The 14870-nt window shown below is 40.1% G+C and overlaps 1 protein-coding gene and 2 long non-coding RNA genes across 4 annotated transcripts in view; 2 read left to right on the top strand and 1 right to left on the bottom strand.

Moving 5' to 3' along the window:
* The window catches only part of LOC147163898 (uncharacterized), an 18928-nt gene extending 14391 nt beyond the window's left edge, over positions 1-4537 (top strand). For both annotated transcript variants that reach the window (XR_015096785.1, XR_015096784.1), the window contains 2 exons: positions 120-352; positions 956-4537. This is a non-coding gene — a long non-coding RNA (uncharacterized LOC147163898). The remainder of the gene's footprint in view (positions 1-119; positions 353-955) is intronic.
* The window catches only part of heatr5b (HEAT repeat containing 5B), a 17263-nt gene extending 2393 nt beyond the window's left edge, over positions 1-14870 (bottom strand). Inside the window, exons 1-32 of the mRNA XM_086092224.1 lie at positions 14598-14870; positions 14229-14404; positions 13951-14162; positions 13063-13171; positions 12767-12916; positions 12358-12529; positions 12117-12274; positions 11790-12039; positions 10920-11075; positions 10527-10777; positions 10293-10404; positions 10047-10199; positions 9864-9963; positions 9652-9761; positions 8926-9089; positions 8669-8844; positions 8436-8541; positions 8151-8341; positions 7813-7972; positions 7469-7658; positions 7132-7301; positions 6835-6979; positions 6563-6742; positions 6192-6443; positions 5189-5370; positions 5028-5096; positions 4117-4296; positions 3779-4013; positions 3357-3593; positions 2982-3109; positions 934-1075; positions 117-389 (exon numbers count right to left, since the gene is read on the bottom strand). Coding sequence (XP_085948350.1) covers positions 117-389; positions 934-1075; positions 2982-3109; positions 3357-3593; positions 3779-4013; positions 4117-4296; positions 5028-5096; positions 5189-5370; positions 6192-6443; positions 6563-6742; positions 6835-6979; positions 7132-7301; positions 7469-7658; positions 7813-7972; positions 8151-8341; positions 8436-8541; positions 8669-8844; positions 8926-9089; positions 9652-9761; positions 9864-9963; positions 10047-10199; positions 10293-10404; positions 10527-10777; positions 10920-11075; positions 11790-12039; positions 12117-12274; positions 12358-12529; positions 12767-12916; positions 13063-13171; positions 13951-14162; positions 14229-14354 — 5239 coding nt within the window. The 5' untranslated portion in view covers positions 14355-14404; positions 14598-14870. The remainder of the gene's footprint in view (positions 1-116; positions 390-933; positions 1076-2981; positions 3110-3356; positions 3594-3778; positions 4014-4116; positions 4297-5027; positions 5097-5188; positions 5371-6191; positions 6444-6562; positions 6743-6834; positions 6980-7131; positions 7302-7468; positions 7659-7812; positions 7973-8150; positions 8342-8435; positions 8542-8668; positions 8845-8925; positions 9090-9651; positions 9762-9863; positions 9964-10046; positions 10200-10292; positions 10405-10526; positions 10778-10919; positions 11076-11789; positions 12040-12116; positions 12275-12357; positions 12530-12766; positions 12917-13062; positions 13172-13950; positions 14163-14228; positions 14405-14597) is intronic.
* Positions 4563-8540, top strand: LOC147163897 (uncharacterized). The gene is made up of 3 exons (XR_015096786.1): positions 4563-4650; positions 5273-5387; positions 6559-8540. It is a non-coding gene; the product is annotated as an uncharacterized LOC147163897 (long non-coding RNA).

Here is a 14870-nt window from a genome sequence, read left to right as displayed (position 1 = left end):
TCTAAGAAGCAAAAAAACAGTATTAGCAAGAAAAACGTATATTGTAAAAACGAAAAAATTAAGTATAGATCCTTTAGTGAAACAAACTTAGCATTGTTTTTTATGTGTTGTCTTACCAGCAGGGGAGCAGAGCGAGGGCAGTTCTGCCAGAATGGAAACGGTGTTTGCCACCAGGCGTGCACTATCCTCAGGTAGTCGTTGAGGCCTGATCGGCACATGGCTGGGTGACTCCTTCACACGTGTATTGAGCTGTGGTAAGTGGCGGACCAGGATGAAAACCAGCAGCTCCATTGCAGCAAACACCAGAGACGTGCCAGGAACGAGCTCGCCCGTCTCACCCCCTTCCCCTCGGGTGAGTTGAAAATCTCTCTGGCCTTCCTCCTCTTTGCCTGTGCAACATACGATCATGACCTAGATCAGTGAAACTGACACATCATATTACTGCTCTGTCAGTAGAATGCAAACCAATAACGCATCCTTCAATTTTCTATACCGCTTATTAGGGTCACAGCTGACCTCAGGCAAGAGGCGAGGCGAGTACACTCTGGCCTGGTTGCCCAATTGCAGGGCAAACCTAGACAAACAACCACTGATACTCACATTGTCACCTTTGGACAATTTAGTTTTCAATGAACTAATAAAAGGCCCTTTTTTTTTATGCGGAGTAAATGTATCAAGGGGAAACCAATGCAAGCACAAGGAGAACATATAAACATCAGACAGGAAGGCCAGAGTCCTAATTCAAACCCCCAACCTAAGAAATGTGAGGCAGATCTGCTAACCACTAACCCACTATGCTCCCTAAACCTACAACCAAATAATTAAAATCAACACTTGCAGTAGTTTGATCACATTTTCAGTAAAAACAAGAACTTTTAAACCGTGCGTTATGTTGACAAGTGAATTAACTTGTGCAATGTGTTAGCTCATGACCTTTGACATTGTGTTGCTGAAGATGGTCCAGTGCAGCTCTTATGGTCTCCTGAACTACAGCAGTCACCTGCAGCTGGACTGCAGGAGGGTCGCGGGTCAACAAAAGTCTGTGAAGTACATTCAGGAGCTCCACTACCAGCAGCTAGAAGATAAGTAACATGTAATGACACTCTGTTTTTATATATGGCCTTCACAATTTCAAAAGGTAAACCTGACCAAATCAACACATTACGTTATAGTTCGGTTGTATGATAGAACACTCAAGTGGCCTTTGTCACCTTGTAAAGGCAGTAAATATCACATGCCCATGTTGCATTTACTAGATGTTTGCGCTGAAGCATTCCTGGTAAATGTGTCACTTGAACTACAACAATGAAACAACTAGAATGAAGTTGCTGCTTTCATTTTTCTTACAATATAAATACAAAATTATTTGACTTTCATTAACTTTTAAATAAAGGCACAGGGATTTAAAATGAATCCAAATGTGTTATAGTGTCAATTTCGTCAACGAAAACTAAACAAAAATAATTTCGTCAACACACATTTTTCACCGGACTAAAACTAGACTAAATTAAAACCCTCATTAATAAACAATAACTGGGACTAAAATATATGCACATTTTAGTTCATGAACAGAAACGAGATGAAAATTATATGATTTTGTAAAATCTTGTCTGCTAATCTGTCACTGTGACACTGTCATGCAGTTAGCAAACACAAACACACGGGACAGACAGGAGGTGGATTCACGGTGAAAGAAATTATAGTTATAAATAGGGGTGGCAAAATTAGTGCGTTAATTTTGAGTTGATTTTAAGTTCCTTTAACTGCACAATTTTTTTTTACGTGCGATTAACGACCGTTCCTTACTTTGAAAACCTGTACTGGGGGAATTCCAGTAGCAACTCAGCAGACACAGCCACGTCAAAATTTTGCAGTAATACATTTAATAATAATGCATATATTTGTGGTGACTGGGGTCAAGTTGTATTTTACAATTTTAAAAATTTGCAGAATTTTAAAAAGTTACTTCATGATAAAGATTAGATAGCTCTTAATATGAAAGGAAAAATGCACTGAGCTGTCACCGTCCTACAAATGCAATTATGCCATCTAGTGGCAGAAATATTACCTCAACACAAATCAATATCACACTTGTTTTTTACAGTACAGTACAGCTTTTTAATTTTAACTAAATTTTATGAATTATTATGAAATTACTGTATCAGTGATTAAAATATGCAGCCATATTTATATTAGTTTAAAATTTTGTTCTCACTTTTGTGCTAAGCGTATGAAAACTTATTTGTGATTAATCGAGAGTTAACTATTGAAATCATGCGATTAACTCAGATTAAAAATTTGAATCGCCTGACACCCCTAGTTTTAAAATAACGTAACATTAATCAAACGGCTATAACGTTGCAACAATAATGATAATCTGACCGCTAACTAATGCTTGCTAAATTGCTAGCTCATAGCATGGAGCCATAGTAGCCACTTGTTGATATACTGTAATTGTGTGTGAAGTTGTTTTTTATCAAAAAGATGAGAAAAAGTTGTATGTGAAATAGTTTTAGATCCAAAATGTTCAACATAATCTGCTGACGAAAAAATATTACGGGGTAAAAAATTATTGCCCTGACTGCCCTAAAACATGACTAAAACGTTGACAGTTTTTGTTGACTAAAACAAAATAAATAAAATTTGGGTTTCTTGGACTAAAATATAGTTAAAAATACTAAATTTATAGTCGACTAAAAATGGACTAAATAAAAACGGGATGATGTTGACTAACTATGATAAAAATTAACAAGTGTGATTGAAACCGGACTAAAACTAAGACTAAATTTAAAAAAGGTGGATAAAATTAACACTAATGTGATACGACTGTCACAGCCCTCTACAAGACTGCCAACCTACAAGTAATCCACAATCTAAACCCACTTTAATGAAAAACATTTCCTGCTCCTGCCATAATATTTTTTTGCTCATTGTTTTTTGTTTGTTTTTTAATCTTCCATCAATGACAAAGGTGCCCTTACCTGGTCTTCTGCTATGTGGGTCTTTGCACAGGGAGACTCAAGCAGAGTGGACAAGGCATGCAGGCAGGACATGACATGCTCAATGGGTTCCTCAGGCCGGGGAAAGCAAAGAAACTCTATACTGACACCTGAGAGACAGAAAAACTGGGCTTAGGGCATGTTCACACGATTCTTTTCCTCTTTTCACTGTTGGCAGTTGCAGTGGCAGGAGAAACACAAAAAAAACACAGTACCCCCTTGTGTTTAAAAAAAAATGTGAGTGCTGAATAACAAAATATTTTTTGTCTGGTTAAAAGGGATTATGAGAAATTAAGAAATAAAAAATCAAAATAAGATGAATGCTTTAAACTACATTTAATGTCCCTGTATCTTTACCTAACATTAGGTGCATCCTCTCTTTGACGGACTCTTCAAAAGTTTTAACAGGTGGCAAGGATCCTGTATGAAGAGCAGGAAACTTGGAGAGCACTGGAGAAACCGCTCCTTTTTCTTCACAAGCTCCAAAGCCAGTGCTGCTTAGCCACAAGGCCACAGCATGCAGTACAGGAGCCCACGAGTTGCGGTAATGGAGCCTTGCTGTGTCTATCGTCTCTGGAGTATAAAATGCTCCACCTGAACACACAGTGTGGATTCCATTTTAAGCATTAGTATTGGAGTAACTCCTTAAAAGCAAGCCCAAAAATAGAACAAAGACAAATAAACTGCTGTAAGAAGGGATGGGGTCCAGGCATCAAACAGACATCAATGTCTCAAACATTTCATTGCGCTATTCATCAAAACACACAGTTGTGTTGTACCATCAGGGGGCAGCTGACTGGAAAACTCTGCAGGCAGCGTGAGCAGGGCATAGTCTCGGAGCATGGCCAACCACAGTCGACTAAGCGAGGGCAGCTCAGGTTGCACTAAAGTGATGAGACTGTCAGGCGGAAGCACATCTGCACCCAGATCATCCTCATCCTCATCTCCGCTTCGAACCGGTTTGACAGGCTTTGATTCTGCCTCTTTCTTTATCTTCATCGCTACCACATAAACCTGTTAATAATAGCCATAATAATACAATAACAATTTTTACTTACACGATTTAAAGCTCAGCACATCAGTGTTATGGACAGAGCAGGAGAGTCTTGGGTCTCACCTCCGCCCATGCTTTAAGTACAGCCAGCTTCTCCATGGTGGTGGCACTCTCACTGTACAGCTGACTGGATGAACCCTTCCCAGCTTGCACCTTGTCCAGTGATGACACGAGCAGGTTGTGGACTCGCCGCAGGTCGTTCAAGTCACTTACTACACCGCTGCCAATCCAAGTGCTACACACCTATGGACAAACACATCCAGGGAGAAAAAGGGACCTCGACTTCAGTTACACGTCTTGCTCTCTTATTATGGATCTGCTGATATCTTATTCAAATAGGTTACAAATAAACAGAATTTCCGGTAGAATTAATATCCATAGATGATCAAATATGCATACGGTACATATCAAACAAGCATTATTATTTAAAAAATATCACAGTACATGTACAGTATACTCGAAGACTACCAACCTCTAAGGTGAATTATGTGTTTCCCACAGATTTGAAATCTACTTGGGTGGGTGGACTCCGGTGGTGGGGATGGGAGGCGGGTTTCATTCCTGTTACTACGCCTCCTCTAGGCTCACGATCCACAAGTGAGTAACGGCAAACTAACGTTACATGCGGTATATCCTGTCCAGGCACGTTTTTTTTTTTTATATATTTTTTATTAATTTTCTTGAAAACTTCTTAGGAGGTGGCCAATTTACTTGGGTGGCCCGCCCAAGTATTAACATGGTGTGGGAAACACTGTATTACGACAGTTGACTGTGACAGATATAAGAAGGATGTATAATGCAGTAGAAACGCAGTTGGTTGCAGTGGCCTAAAGAGTGATCATTGTGATTATTTCTACTATAAACACCTGCGTTAAAGCTATAGCATAATTTAAACAAAGTAGAGCAAAGGAAAATGAAAAGCTAATTAGTTGTGAATGTATTTCTTCTTCTTTTTTTATGACAATGTTTCTTACCTGGCATGCTTTAGCTGTTATGTCAGATGGTGTATCAGGTGAAAAAGCAGGTCTGAGTGCAGCTCCAACCTTAACACATAAAATCGACGGTTCATTTATTGGACATTCAATTATTCTGGCCATTACATTATAACTCTATACCGACAAAGATATTGACTCACATTGGCCTGATATTGTTCCAAGATAACATGTCCTGGGAACTCGGGCTCGGGAACACACGCAAACTTTTTAATGATGTCTTCCAGGGCCTGCAGACCAGCCATTCTCAACTGGTTACTGTGGTCCGTGGCAGCCATGAAAGCCATCCGGATGAGGTCAGACAAATGAAGCACAAGCAGATCTCCTAGACAAAAAGAGATGGTGAGGAAATTGAAAGATTATGTGAGGAATGCATATTATATGAATAATATAATTGAGCAGACAGTTGTGCAACAGTGAAAATTGTTAGCTGTTAAATAAATGTAAATCAAAGTCTCATGTCAGTAGCTTTTAAGTGGAAATTTTACTTTTAAGGGATAAAACTTTCCTGGCTCTTTTTGTGAAAAAAGTAGTTGCCTCCTTGTTAAATCATGAATTAACTGAGGCTTGTCACATTTTTTGGAAAGCTGACTTCATTTTCACTCAACACACCCAAGCCTGATTACCTCCAGACTTTTTTTTTCTCCACAAAATCACTAACATAGAAACGGTCTGACAAAATAAAGTAAAGATCCCAAAAAGCTGCAAGAAAATGCCATATCGAAATAATTTTAACGACATTTGAGAAACAACTGACATTAAAAGAATTAGTCTAAAAGGGTTACAAGGAAAGGTACACTGTCAGAAAGGCAATAATTAAACAATCAGTTTACTGTTTTGGTAATAATTTGTGGTGGAGCTGAAATACGTTTCTATTTTTCCACCTCTGAAACTATTAAAGGTATTTTTAGAAGCACCTCTCCAGACGCAGCAGTACAGCTGTATCCAAGTAAATTAGAATCTATCATATTAAAACAAAACACAATAGAATGGCCCATGCAGCACCCTTCAACCAAGTTTTGCGAAAATAGTCCTGTTCATTTATTTTTAGCATAAACTTGCTGACAGAAAAATTATACCCAAAAATACCAGCAGCATTTTTTTGTTTGATAATATGTGTCAAGTGTTTTGCAAGTAACATTATACCTTTAGGGTTTTTTGCTTGTGTAGAACGGGCAGTTGCCAGGTCAAAGTGTGCTTTGTCTGCGTTCTCACACAGCAAAATAATGCGGCACAAGCAATCTGCAGCAAACACTCGCGTCACCCAGCGAGGTGCGACCGAGGGCTTGGATTTGTCATCGTCGCCTAAACCTGTAAACATTATGTCGTCGTCCATCTCGTCTTTTTTCTCAGAGTCTTCATCTTTTTCCACCTCAAATGTAACAGCTCCTCCTACATCTGACAGAAAAGACGGCCTTATATTAGGAATGTAAAAAAGAAGTTTCAGTTCATACTATCCTGTCTTGGTTTCTTGAGAGAAAATGATAATGAGGTTTTTTTTTCTTTTTTGCAGTCACCTGTTGTTGCTGCAAGGACATCCTTGCATAATTTAAGCCAATGAAAAAGCTTTTCCACAGCAAGCGATGACAGCATGTGGCCCAATGTGTCATGAATATCAGAACACAGCTTCCTGTCTGTTTCGTGATCCAGCATGCCGAATAGTGCCCCCTCAAGACCCGTCTCTGTTATGTTCAGATCTGAATCAGCAACAAAGTAAAACACCAGTGTCTCATTAGAAATTTTGCCAGCACAGCACTTTTTTTTTATTAGTGTCCAAGTTTGCACTCACTTATTACAGTGTATTTGCCATTTCCTGCCTTCTTTGCAAGGCTCATGGCGTACTCACAGACCTCGGAGGCCTCTCTCTGAGCAAGTTGTCTCAAGCAGGCTACAGCAGCGCGGCGTAGCAACAGGTGAGAGCTGCATAAGTGCACCTGGAAAAAAATCCCATCCATGAGACAAAATGATATCAACACAACAGTGTGAAATATATGTTGCTATAAACTAATGAAGGAACCCCACAAAAAAATCGAAATAAACAACATCCATACAAAGTGAAAAATTAATTAATTCCAATTGGTCTTACACAAAGACACGGCACCAAACTAGAGAGGTTGACATGGCGAGGAGCAAACATGTGCAGCTGTTGCAGGCACGAGATGGCAGCTGCCTGCACCAGCGAGTCAGAGTGATCCTGCATTATGGCACAGCCAACCAGGCAAGACGAGCGGATGGTGGAGATGGTGGCACCGTTTCCTTCATAATATATCGGCAGAGTGTAGTTAATAAATGTTAATGGCATTCAAATTGATAATACTGCCACCTACTGGTAAAGTAAGTGGTGTACAATTCCATGACATTGGTAATATTTGGTATTAAATCAAGTCCTTTTTTAAATTTGATCTCCAATGGATTTACCGTACCTTGTAATTCTGGTCCAACAGTAGTGATAAGAGCTCCCAAGCAGCGTCCCAAACACTGATGCACCTCTGTGTGTGATGGGGGCACAGTGAGAAGCAAGGTAAGGACCAGGGACAAGGTAGGTTCCACGTAGCCTCTATACATAGGACCACTTGAGTCCACAATAAGAGCCAAAGAGTGCAGAGACCACGTCTGTCAAAAACCAAAACAAAACAAAAAACACTGGATTATTTAAGTGAAGAGATAAAATGAAGGTAACAGGTGAATGAATGAAAAAAACATACTACTACTAAAAATCCAGGGGAATTGCAAAATATTTTTCTGTTTAATTGTTGCCATACTATACCTGGACTTCATGAGAGGATCCATCCTGGGCCAGCGCCAGCAGAATACTAACACTAGTCTTTAAGTGCTGACCAGAGCCAATTCCTCCTACATATCGATGCAGACAGCCGAGAGCCAATGAATGACCCGTCCTTGACACTACATCACGTGCTGACTTCAGCCTGAAAACAGAGGAAAGAATACAGTATATAAATCACCTGATTAATGTCCAGATTCAGCTAAACAATTTGTGCTTGAAATCAATATTTTAAACATTAAAATTGTGTTTCCCCCTCACTAAATATTATACTGCTGGTATGCTGACTCAGTCTAACTTAGAGATGGAGGTAAAATGCTTACTTGTCAAAGCTGGTCTGTGCCATTCTTGCAATGAAAGTAGCCTCCCCCACTACCTGAGCCATTCTGCCGAGGGCCTCACCGGCAGCACAGCGCAAAATCGGATTGGGATTGTCCAGTGCTCCCATCACCAGGGCCAGGGCTGACTTGCGGACCTCCTCTGGGCCCAAAGTACTCTTGTTCTCTGCCAAACCCTAAGAGTAAGACAGAGATGAAGTTTCTCCACATATATAACTGAATAAAGAATCATGACAGCCTTTTCTTATAAAGGGATTGACTGATTCTCACCTTGAGAGCACTCAGCACAGCAGTGAAGATGTTAAGCTGGACAGCTTGCTGCCGAACTCCTTTAGCCTGCTTGATACATTCCGCAAAGTGGTCTAGCATCTGCAACCTAAATTATGCAGACAAGACCAAACTTTAGACAACAGAAGTGAACACAATCCCTGATTAACCAAAATCAGAAATGTTTTGATTGGTTTAATGTGAGATACAAGTATGCTCATGATTCAATAGCTCACCTGTGTTTGAAAGACACATGGGGGAAAACTACACCAAACAGAGCCACAGAGGCATCAATGACTGATACGCCCAAAGGGAGTGGACCTGGGATGGCTTCACCTACAGGCACTCGCAGATATATAGACGAGGGATCATGCTCCAAAGCGCCGCTGCCAGATGCACTGTTAGGCTGCAGCTGTTAAGCAACGATCATAGTTTGGAAAACAATAGACAATGAGGATATACTGTACATGATCGAAATTACAGGTTATTTTACCTGGTCCTCTATAGACTTGTGGTCAGTTTCTTGCAGCCACGAGCCCATGAGCACACTGTCATCACAGTGACAGAGAGAGCGCAACAAAGAAGTGGTGGTGTTGGACGAGTTGTCAGTCAAAGTGAATTCTGCTACCAGCTCCCTGAGGAGGGCATTGAAGCTGCCTGCAAGAGCACAGCAATACATTAAAACATATAAATTTGTTCTCAGAGAGTCTGTGATGCAAATGTGTCTTTAGCACTTCCAGCTAAAAGTCTAAAGTGGAAACTGAAGTAGAAAAAAAAATAGATGATGTATAGAGGACAACAAAATACTTGCAAGCTCAAATTTACAGTAAAAATCGTTCTTAAAAAACACACACAATTATATGAAAAACGGTTTTGCAACATTTGTTTCCAGTGACATTCAAACTAATGTGTGTTCAGTGAATCTAAAAAAAAATAACCACAGAATTCAGCGGGGGCATTAAAGCTGCCAAAATGGGTAGGTAAATGTACAGTAAATGATCCTATAAAAACTACATTGTGCTTTTGAAACATTTATGCAGAAATTATTGCTGCTCAGACATGTACTTCTCATCAAACCTACACTTGACATCCTGCAACATCAAACTATTGCTTAGACTGCTTCCATTATAATCATTGCACTTCCAGATTGTGAGTCATTGGTCTATTTATTTGAGAACCATGTTGTTTACTTTTATTTTTTTTAATCCAAATGTCTTACCTTCATACGTTTTAGGAGGCAATAGAGCCAAGATGTCATACAGCCTGAGTCTCACCATTGCTGCACTTGCTTTCAGGTGTGCCCCATGAACTTTGATGATGGCAGGGATGCTGAGGAGCAGACATTAAGTTATGACATCTATGTATTTAAAACACACTTCACATCTTTTCTGTATCTAAAAAAAAGGAACACAATGGAGGCATCATACTCACTGAGATATCATCGTCATAGCACATTCAATGGGTGTCATCAGTCTACGAATGACATCCTCTGTAAGGAGCTCAGGACAGTGAGCCACAAAACTACGCATAGCTAAACAATAAGGGATAGAATCAGAAGTGAGCATGTTGACATTTAGCGCACGTTTATAAATACGGAGGAGAATATTAGTTTACCACATAGTGCTCCAGCTCTGCCTTCTAGAGTAACCTGCCAAGTAAAGGAGTCTCCCCTCGCCTTTTCCGCCTCCAGCTCCTTCTGGGACCGAGGAAACACATTCCTCCACAGCAGCAGCATTTTGGGAAGGTGATAACGAACCAGGGACGGACCTTTGCATCCATACATGTCAAACAAAGGGAAAATTGTGTTTGAGAGAGAAGAGTTATCAATCTCAGTTGAGAAATTATTTGTGAGTAGCTCACCCAAGGTCATGAGTGCGCCAAGCAGCAGCCATCCAGCTTGTGTACGCTGCAAGGAGAGTCGACTGTTCTGAGCTGCTGTTCGAAGAAGGTCTTCAGCTATGCTTACCACCAACTACAGCGAAACATTCAACTCCAAATTTACATACAGTATAGTGCTAGTACAAAAAAACGGAATTATGAAAGCCAGAGATGAGCATGTATAAATTGCTGTTTCACAGTAATGTGTTTACATACCTTGCCCTTAGAGTGGGGGATTCCCAGAAGGCATTGGTGTACACCTCCAAGGAGAGCCGCCATCGCAAAGCTGTATCCGCTAACGGCGTCAGGTGAACTCTTGAGATTGTTAATTCTCTCAGCACAGCGGTCTAGCAGTGGGGTCAACTGATAGGGCAGTGCCACAGCAACACAGCGCAGGCACCAAGCCGCAGCCAAACGAGCAGCCATGCTCGGGTGTAGCAGCACTGAGGTTACCGTTTCAAGAAGTCCTGAGAAAGATGGCATTGAAAAACAACAAAACATTTGAAAAATCTTTGGTAAGGTTGTGAATGGTGTATTCAAGATCACAACCACATTCCATTAATTAGGAAAGGACTGCAGTAAAAGGATCATAAAACAAGCAGGTCTTACCAATGGAAGGCTCCTGGATGAAAGGAGAAGCTGTTGCACTCAAGCTCTGAACAAGGCTGCCCAACTCTTTTAGGGCACACACCATAACATGCTGGCTGGCTGAAACATCAGCTGCGCCAGTCTTGTTTTCTCCATTGAGGTCATTGACAACTGCCTCTGGAATAAGAAGGGCCAGAGAAAAACAAGAAATAGATTTTTTGATAAGGCAACCTTCCTAAATCGATAATGTGCCTTGCAGTGATATCCATCAATACATTTTCTTCAGCTTCGTTAGGGTTGTGGGTTTTGCTGGTGCTTTCTTTTTTTTTTTTAAGTCTTAAGTCTTTTAATACTTAAGGAATAGATTAGAAGCTGCTTCCAGAACTATAGCTTTATTTTTTTATATACAGAGACAATATAGACTTAAATTAAGTCCCTCTTTCGTTGACTGTGCAAGTGTGTAGGAAGATAAGCCAATGAAATTTGATTGGGCCAACTTAAATAATTTTAAGCAGAAGTGGCTTGTTCCTACTATGAGTGTACAAATTTTGTTCGCCGATACAACTATTTTTTGCTCAGTGATGCTGATGTGTAATATACTACAATCAAAGATCACAGCAGACGACTATGTAAGGTATGTCAAGGTAAAAGCAAATTCAGATTTTGAATATTTGTCCCCAAAAAAATGATTATAATATGAGGCGGATAAGAAAATAAAAAGTAAGTGCAGAAAGTATTACCAATGGCACATTCAGAATTGATAAGAAAATTCAGTCTGTATACAACCAAATAGCAGTTGTAAGGAAAATGACTGACATTTGATAAATACTACTCTGTAATGATCTGAACCATGATACCCCTTCAATCCCCCTCCCTTCCATTCCTCCTTACCCACGGCCCTCATTTGCTTGCCGATGGCTTGGCAGATTTCTTTGCCAGCTGCTATCTGCGCCTTCTCGCCAAGTAAGCCGCCCAGGGTGGCGCGTAGCATAAAGGAGACACAACGCCGTGAGTACACAGCTTCCACATGTGACTGTGTAGCCCGTGGATGGGACACAAGGTCCAAAACATGGGAGAGGAATGTGGCAAAGTTCCGCTCCAGCCACTGACCACCAAGCGTGGTCACAAATACAACATAAGCCTAAGAAGAAGAAGGATTTATATGTAAGGTGCAGGAAAATGTGCCAAATTGTGTTTTGTAGAGTGAATTTGGCTCACCTGTGTAACGCCCACCCGGACTTCTCTGCTGACAGAACCGCCTCCCTTCAACATTTCCCCTCCACTCTTCAAGAAACCAGATCCACCACGCAGAAAACCTGTGGCCATTAACTCAAAAACTTCTTCAAGTGTTGCCCGTTTCACATTCTGACGCATCACTGGGTAAAAAAAACAAAAAAGAATTGTGGGTATATTGTTATATTAATATGAAACTATAGTAGCTACAGATTTCAAATCTAACCAGCAGCTTGTTTAGGCATCAGAGCCGTAGCCATGACAGTCCCTAGAAGCTTGGCCACAGAAACCCGAACACCATAGTTTGAACCTTCCAGGGCCTTGAAACACAGTGTGGCCATGTTCTCCAGTTCCGTAGTCCACATGAATACTGCCTCATTCTGCAGCTCCAACAAGCACTGATCAGGTAAATGGAATCAAGATGGAGTCATGTTAGTGATATTTCATCAGACAACATCTTATGTTTTTTTTTCTCCACTGCAAAACCATGCCCTTTGTCTTTGTTTGTTTGTTTGTTTTTTTGCGGGAAAGCATAATTCCCAATAGGAGTTTTTCACAGTGCAGTTTGGCAAACATACACTAAACATAAGGGTATTTTTCTGCTTGCATTTTACAGTGATGACAATGTGACCTACCTTTGCGACTGCACAGCGCACAGCCATTGACCTGTCGGTGAGTAACGAGCGGGCATTCTTGTAGATATCTCTGTGGCATGAAGCTGCGGCTCCACCTAGTCCACTGAGCACCTTCTGCAAACTGATGAGTATTTCTCCTCTGCCTTGGGACTACATATATAGTGAAGATATAATTAAGATAATTCACCTAAATGTTAAGTAAATTCAACACAACATGATGAATTTACAGAGTATGTGTACTGTACTGTATTAAGTAGTTAAAAAAAAAAATTTAAGATTGTGTAATAATGTCATACCTCTGCACTCTTTAATGCCTTTAAAAGATTATTGATGGTGTCTGGAAAGGAGCTTCCAAGCATCCTGCCCATCTTTTCATAAAAAGCACCAACACATGCCACTGCAGCACTAAGAAAAACAAACAATAAAAACGATTAGATTAGGTTCCTGTAATAATAAAGTAACAATAGATATTGTATTCTCATATTTACCACATAACTTAAACTTTTTCATGGACGGGGCATAATTATTCAATAAGTTTATGATAACCTGAAACATTACTTGCCATTATTTAAAGACTGGAGTATAGACTAAGAGGGATGGGAATAATAAATGATGAATTGACTTGTTAAGAATTCAGTCAATGAGATTAATCAGATTGGTATTCAATGATTTTTCACACTTGGGACTAAATGGAATGTACAAGCAAATACCTTGAACTAAAGCCACAAGACCCCCAATAGCACAACTTAACTTTGGGGAGTTAAAATCATTAATAATATATTTTTATATGCCATAAAAAACGAATAGAAAAAATTTCGAGGATTCAGTTAATTTCTTGTTAATTTTCCCCAGTCAAATATCTGTCCCTCATCCAGACCATTCTCAGCACAGAGTGCTCTACATACAGTATAAAAATGGGTCTGACATTGAGACGTAGTTATTATCAGGATGCATTAATGCCTTCCACAGATCCACTTGTATGCTTAATCCCTCCATTAAAACATGAATCATCAGAGTAACATTTGGCTTAATGACTAAATCCTCTGAAAAGAGAAATACTGTATAATACATTGCTAGAATTTTGACAGTAAACTGATGTAAACCTGTCATGACAATATATTTAAAATAAATAAATACATACATTAATAAATAAATAACACAATATCCATTCAATTTTATCTTACAGTTTTGTTGGCAGGTATGCAGGGGTGTCGTCCTTGCTTTTGATGATATCATTGCATTTATCCAGCGTCTGGAAAACCGTGAATGTGTCGCCAATGCTGTAGAGTGTGGCAAGGTTTTTGGCAAGCAGCTTTCTTGTTGGTGGACCGGGAGCACTACTGATCAGTCCTGTCAGTTGTTCCACCAGCTTTTTCTGCTTCTCCTTCACATCCACCTGCCGTAAACACAAGTCTTTAGCTACCATCTTGTGCAGCACACAGCGATAAATAGTTTCAGTCACCTTATTTGCGGCCACAAGAACCTTATCCAAGAAACGGAGCCATTCGAAGATGAAGACAGGCCTCTTTGCTTCAGTGATCTGCGCTAACGCTTCCTCGTTAAGCAGGAGACTGTGAGCCAGCTCCATGGCGAGGATTTTCACAGATGCCCTCGCAATTTCTTAATCGACAGTCCGCTCTGTATTATTGATTCATGATATCAGAAACTAGTCACTCTTTAAAACATCTAGCAAAAAACAACAACAAACTGTAGCACGGCATTAGCATAACTACTTTATTGTGTGTGTGTATGTTTGTTATGTAAACAGTAATAAGCACACATAAGGATAGGGATCGTTCTAAATGACACAGGAAAATGCAAGGTGTTTTACCGTATGTCTTCTCGTTCCGATGTTCCTCTTCTCTTGAGTGTTGACAGCTTCCTCCAGCTGTTAGCAACCTTAAGCTAGCGAATCCTAACGATCAAAAGCCACACTTCATCAATACACTAATGATACCCCATTATATCTCAATACATTTGGTTGTTTCAGACAGCAACTTCACACACCACCAGACTCAAACAAGCAGGTTGTTAATCCACATTCCCATATCCTGGCGAGAATTAAGACAGTATCAATGGTGTTACACTAACACTTGTCCGGTGA

This window comes from Leptonotus elevatus, chromosome 13 (genome assembly GCF_054856555.1).
Source record: "Leptonotus elevatus isolate MCC_2025b chromosome 13, RoL_Lele_1.0, whole genome shotgun sequence".
NCBI lineage: Eukaryota > Metazoa > Chordata > Actinopteri > Syngnathiformes > Syngnathidae > Leptonotus > Leptonotus elevatus.
The sequence above is the reverse complement of the archived record's forward strand: the minus strand, read 5'-3'. Positions and strand labels throughout refer to the sequence as shown.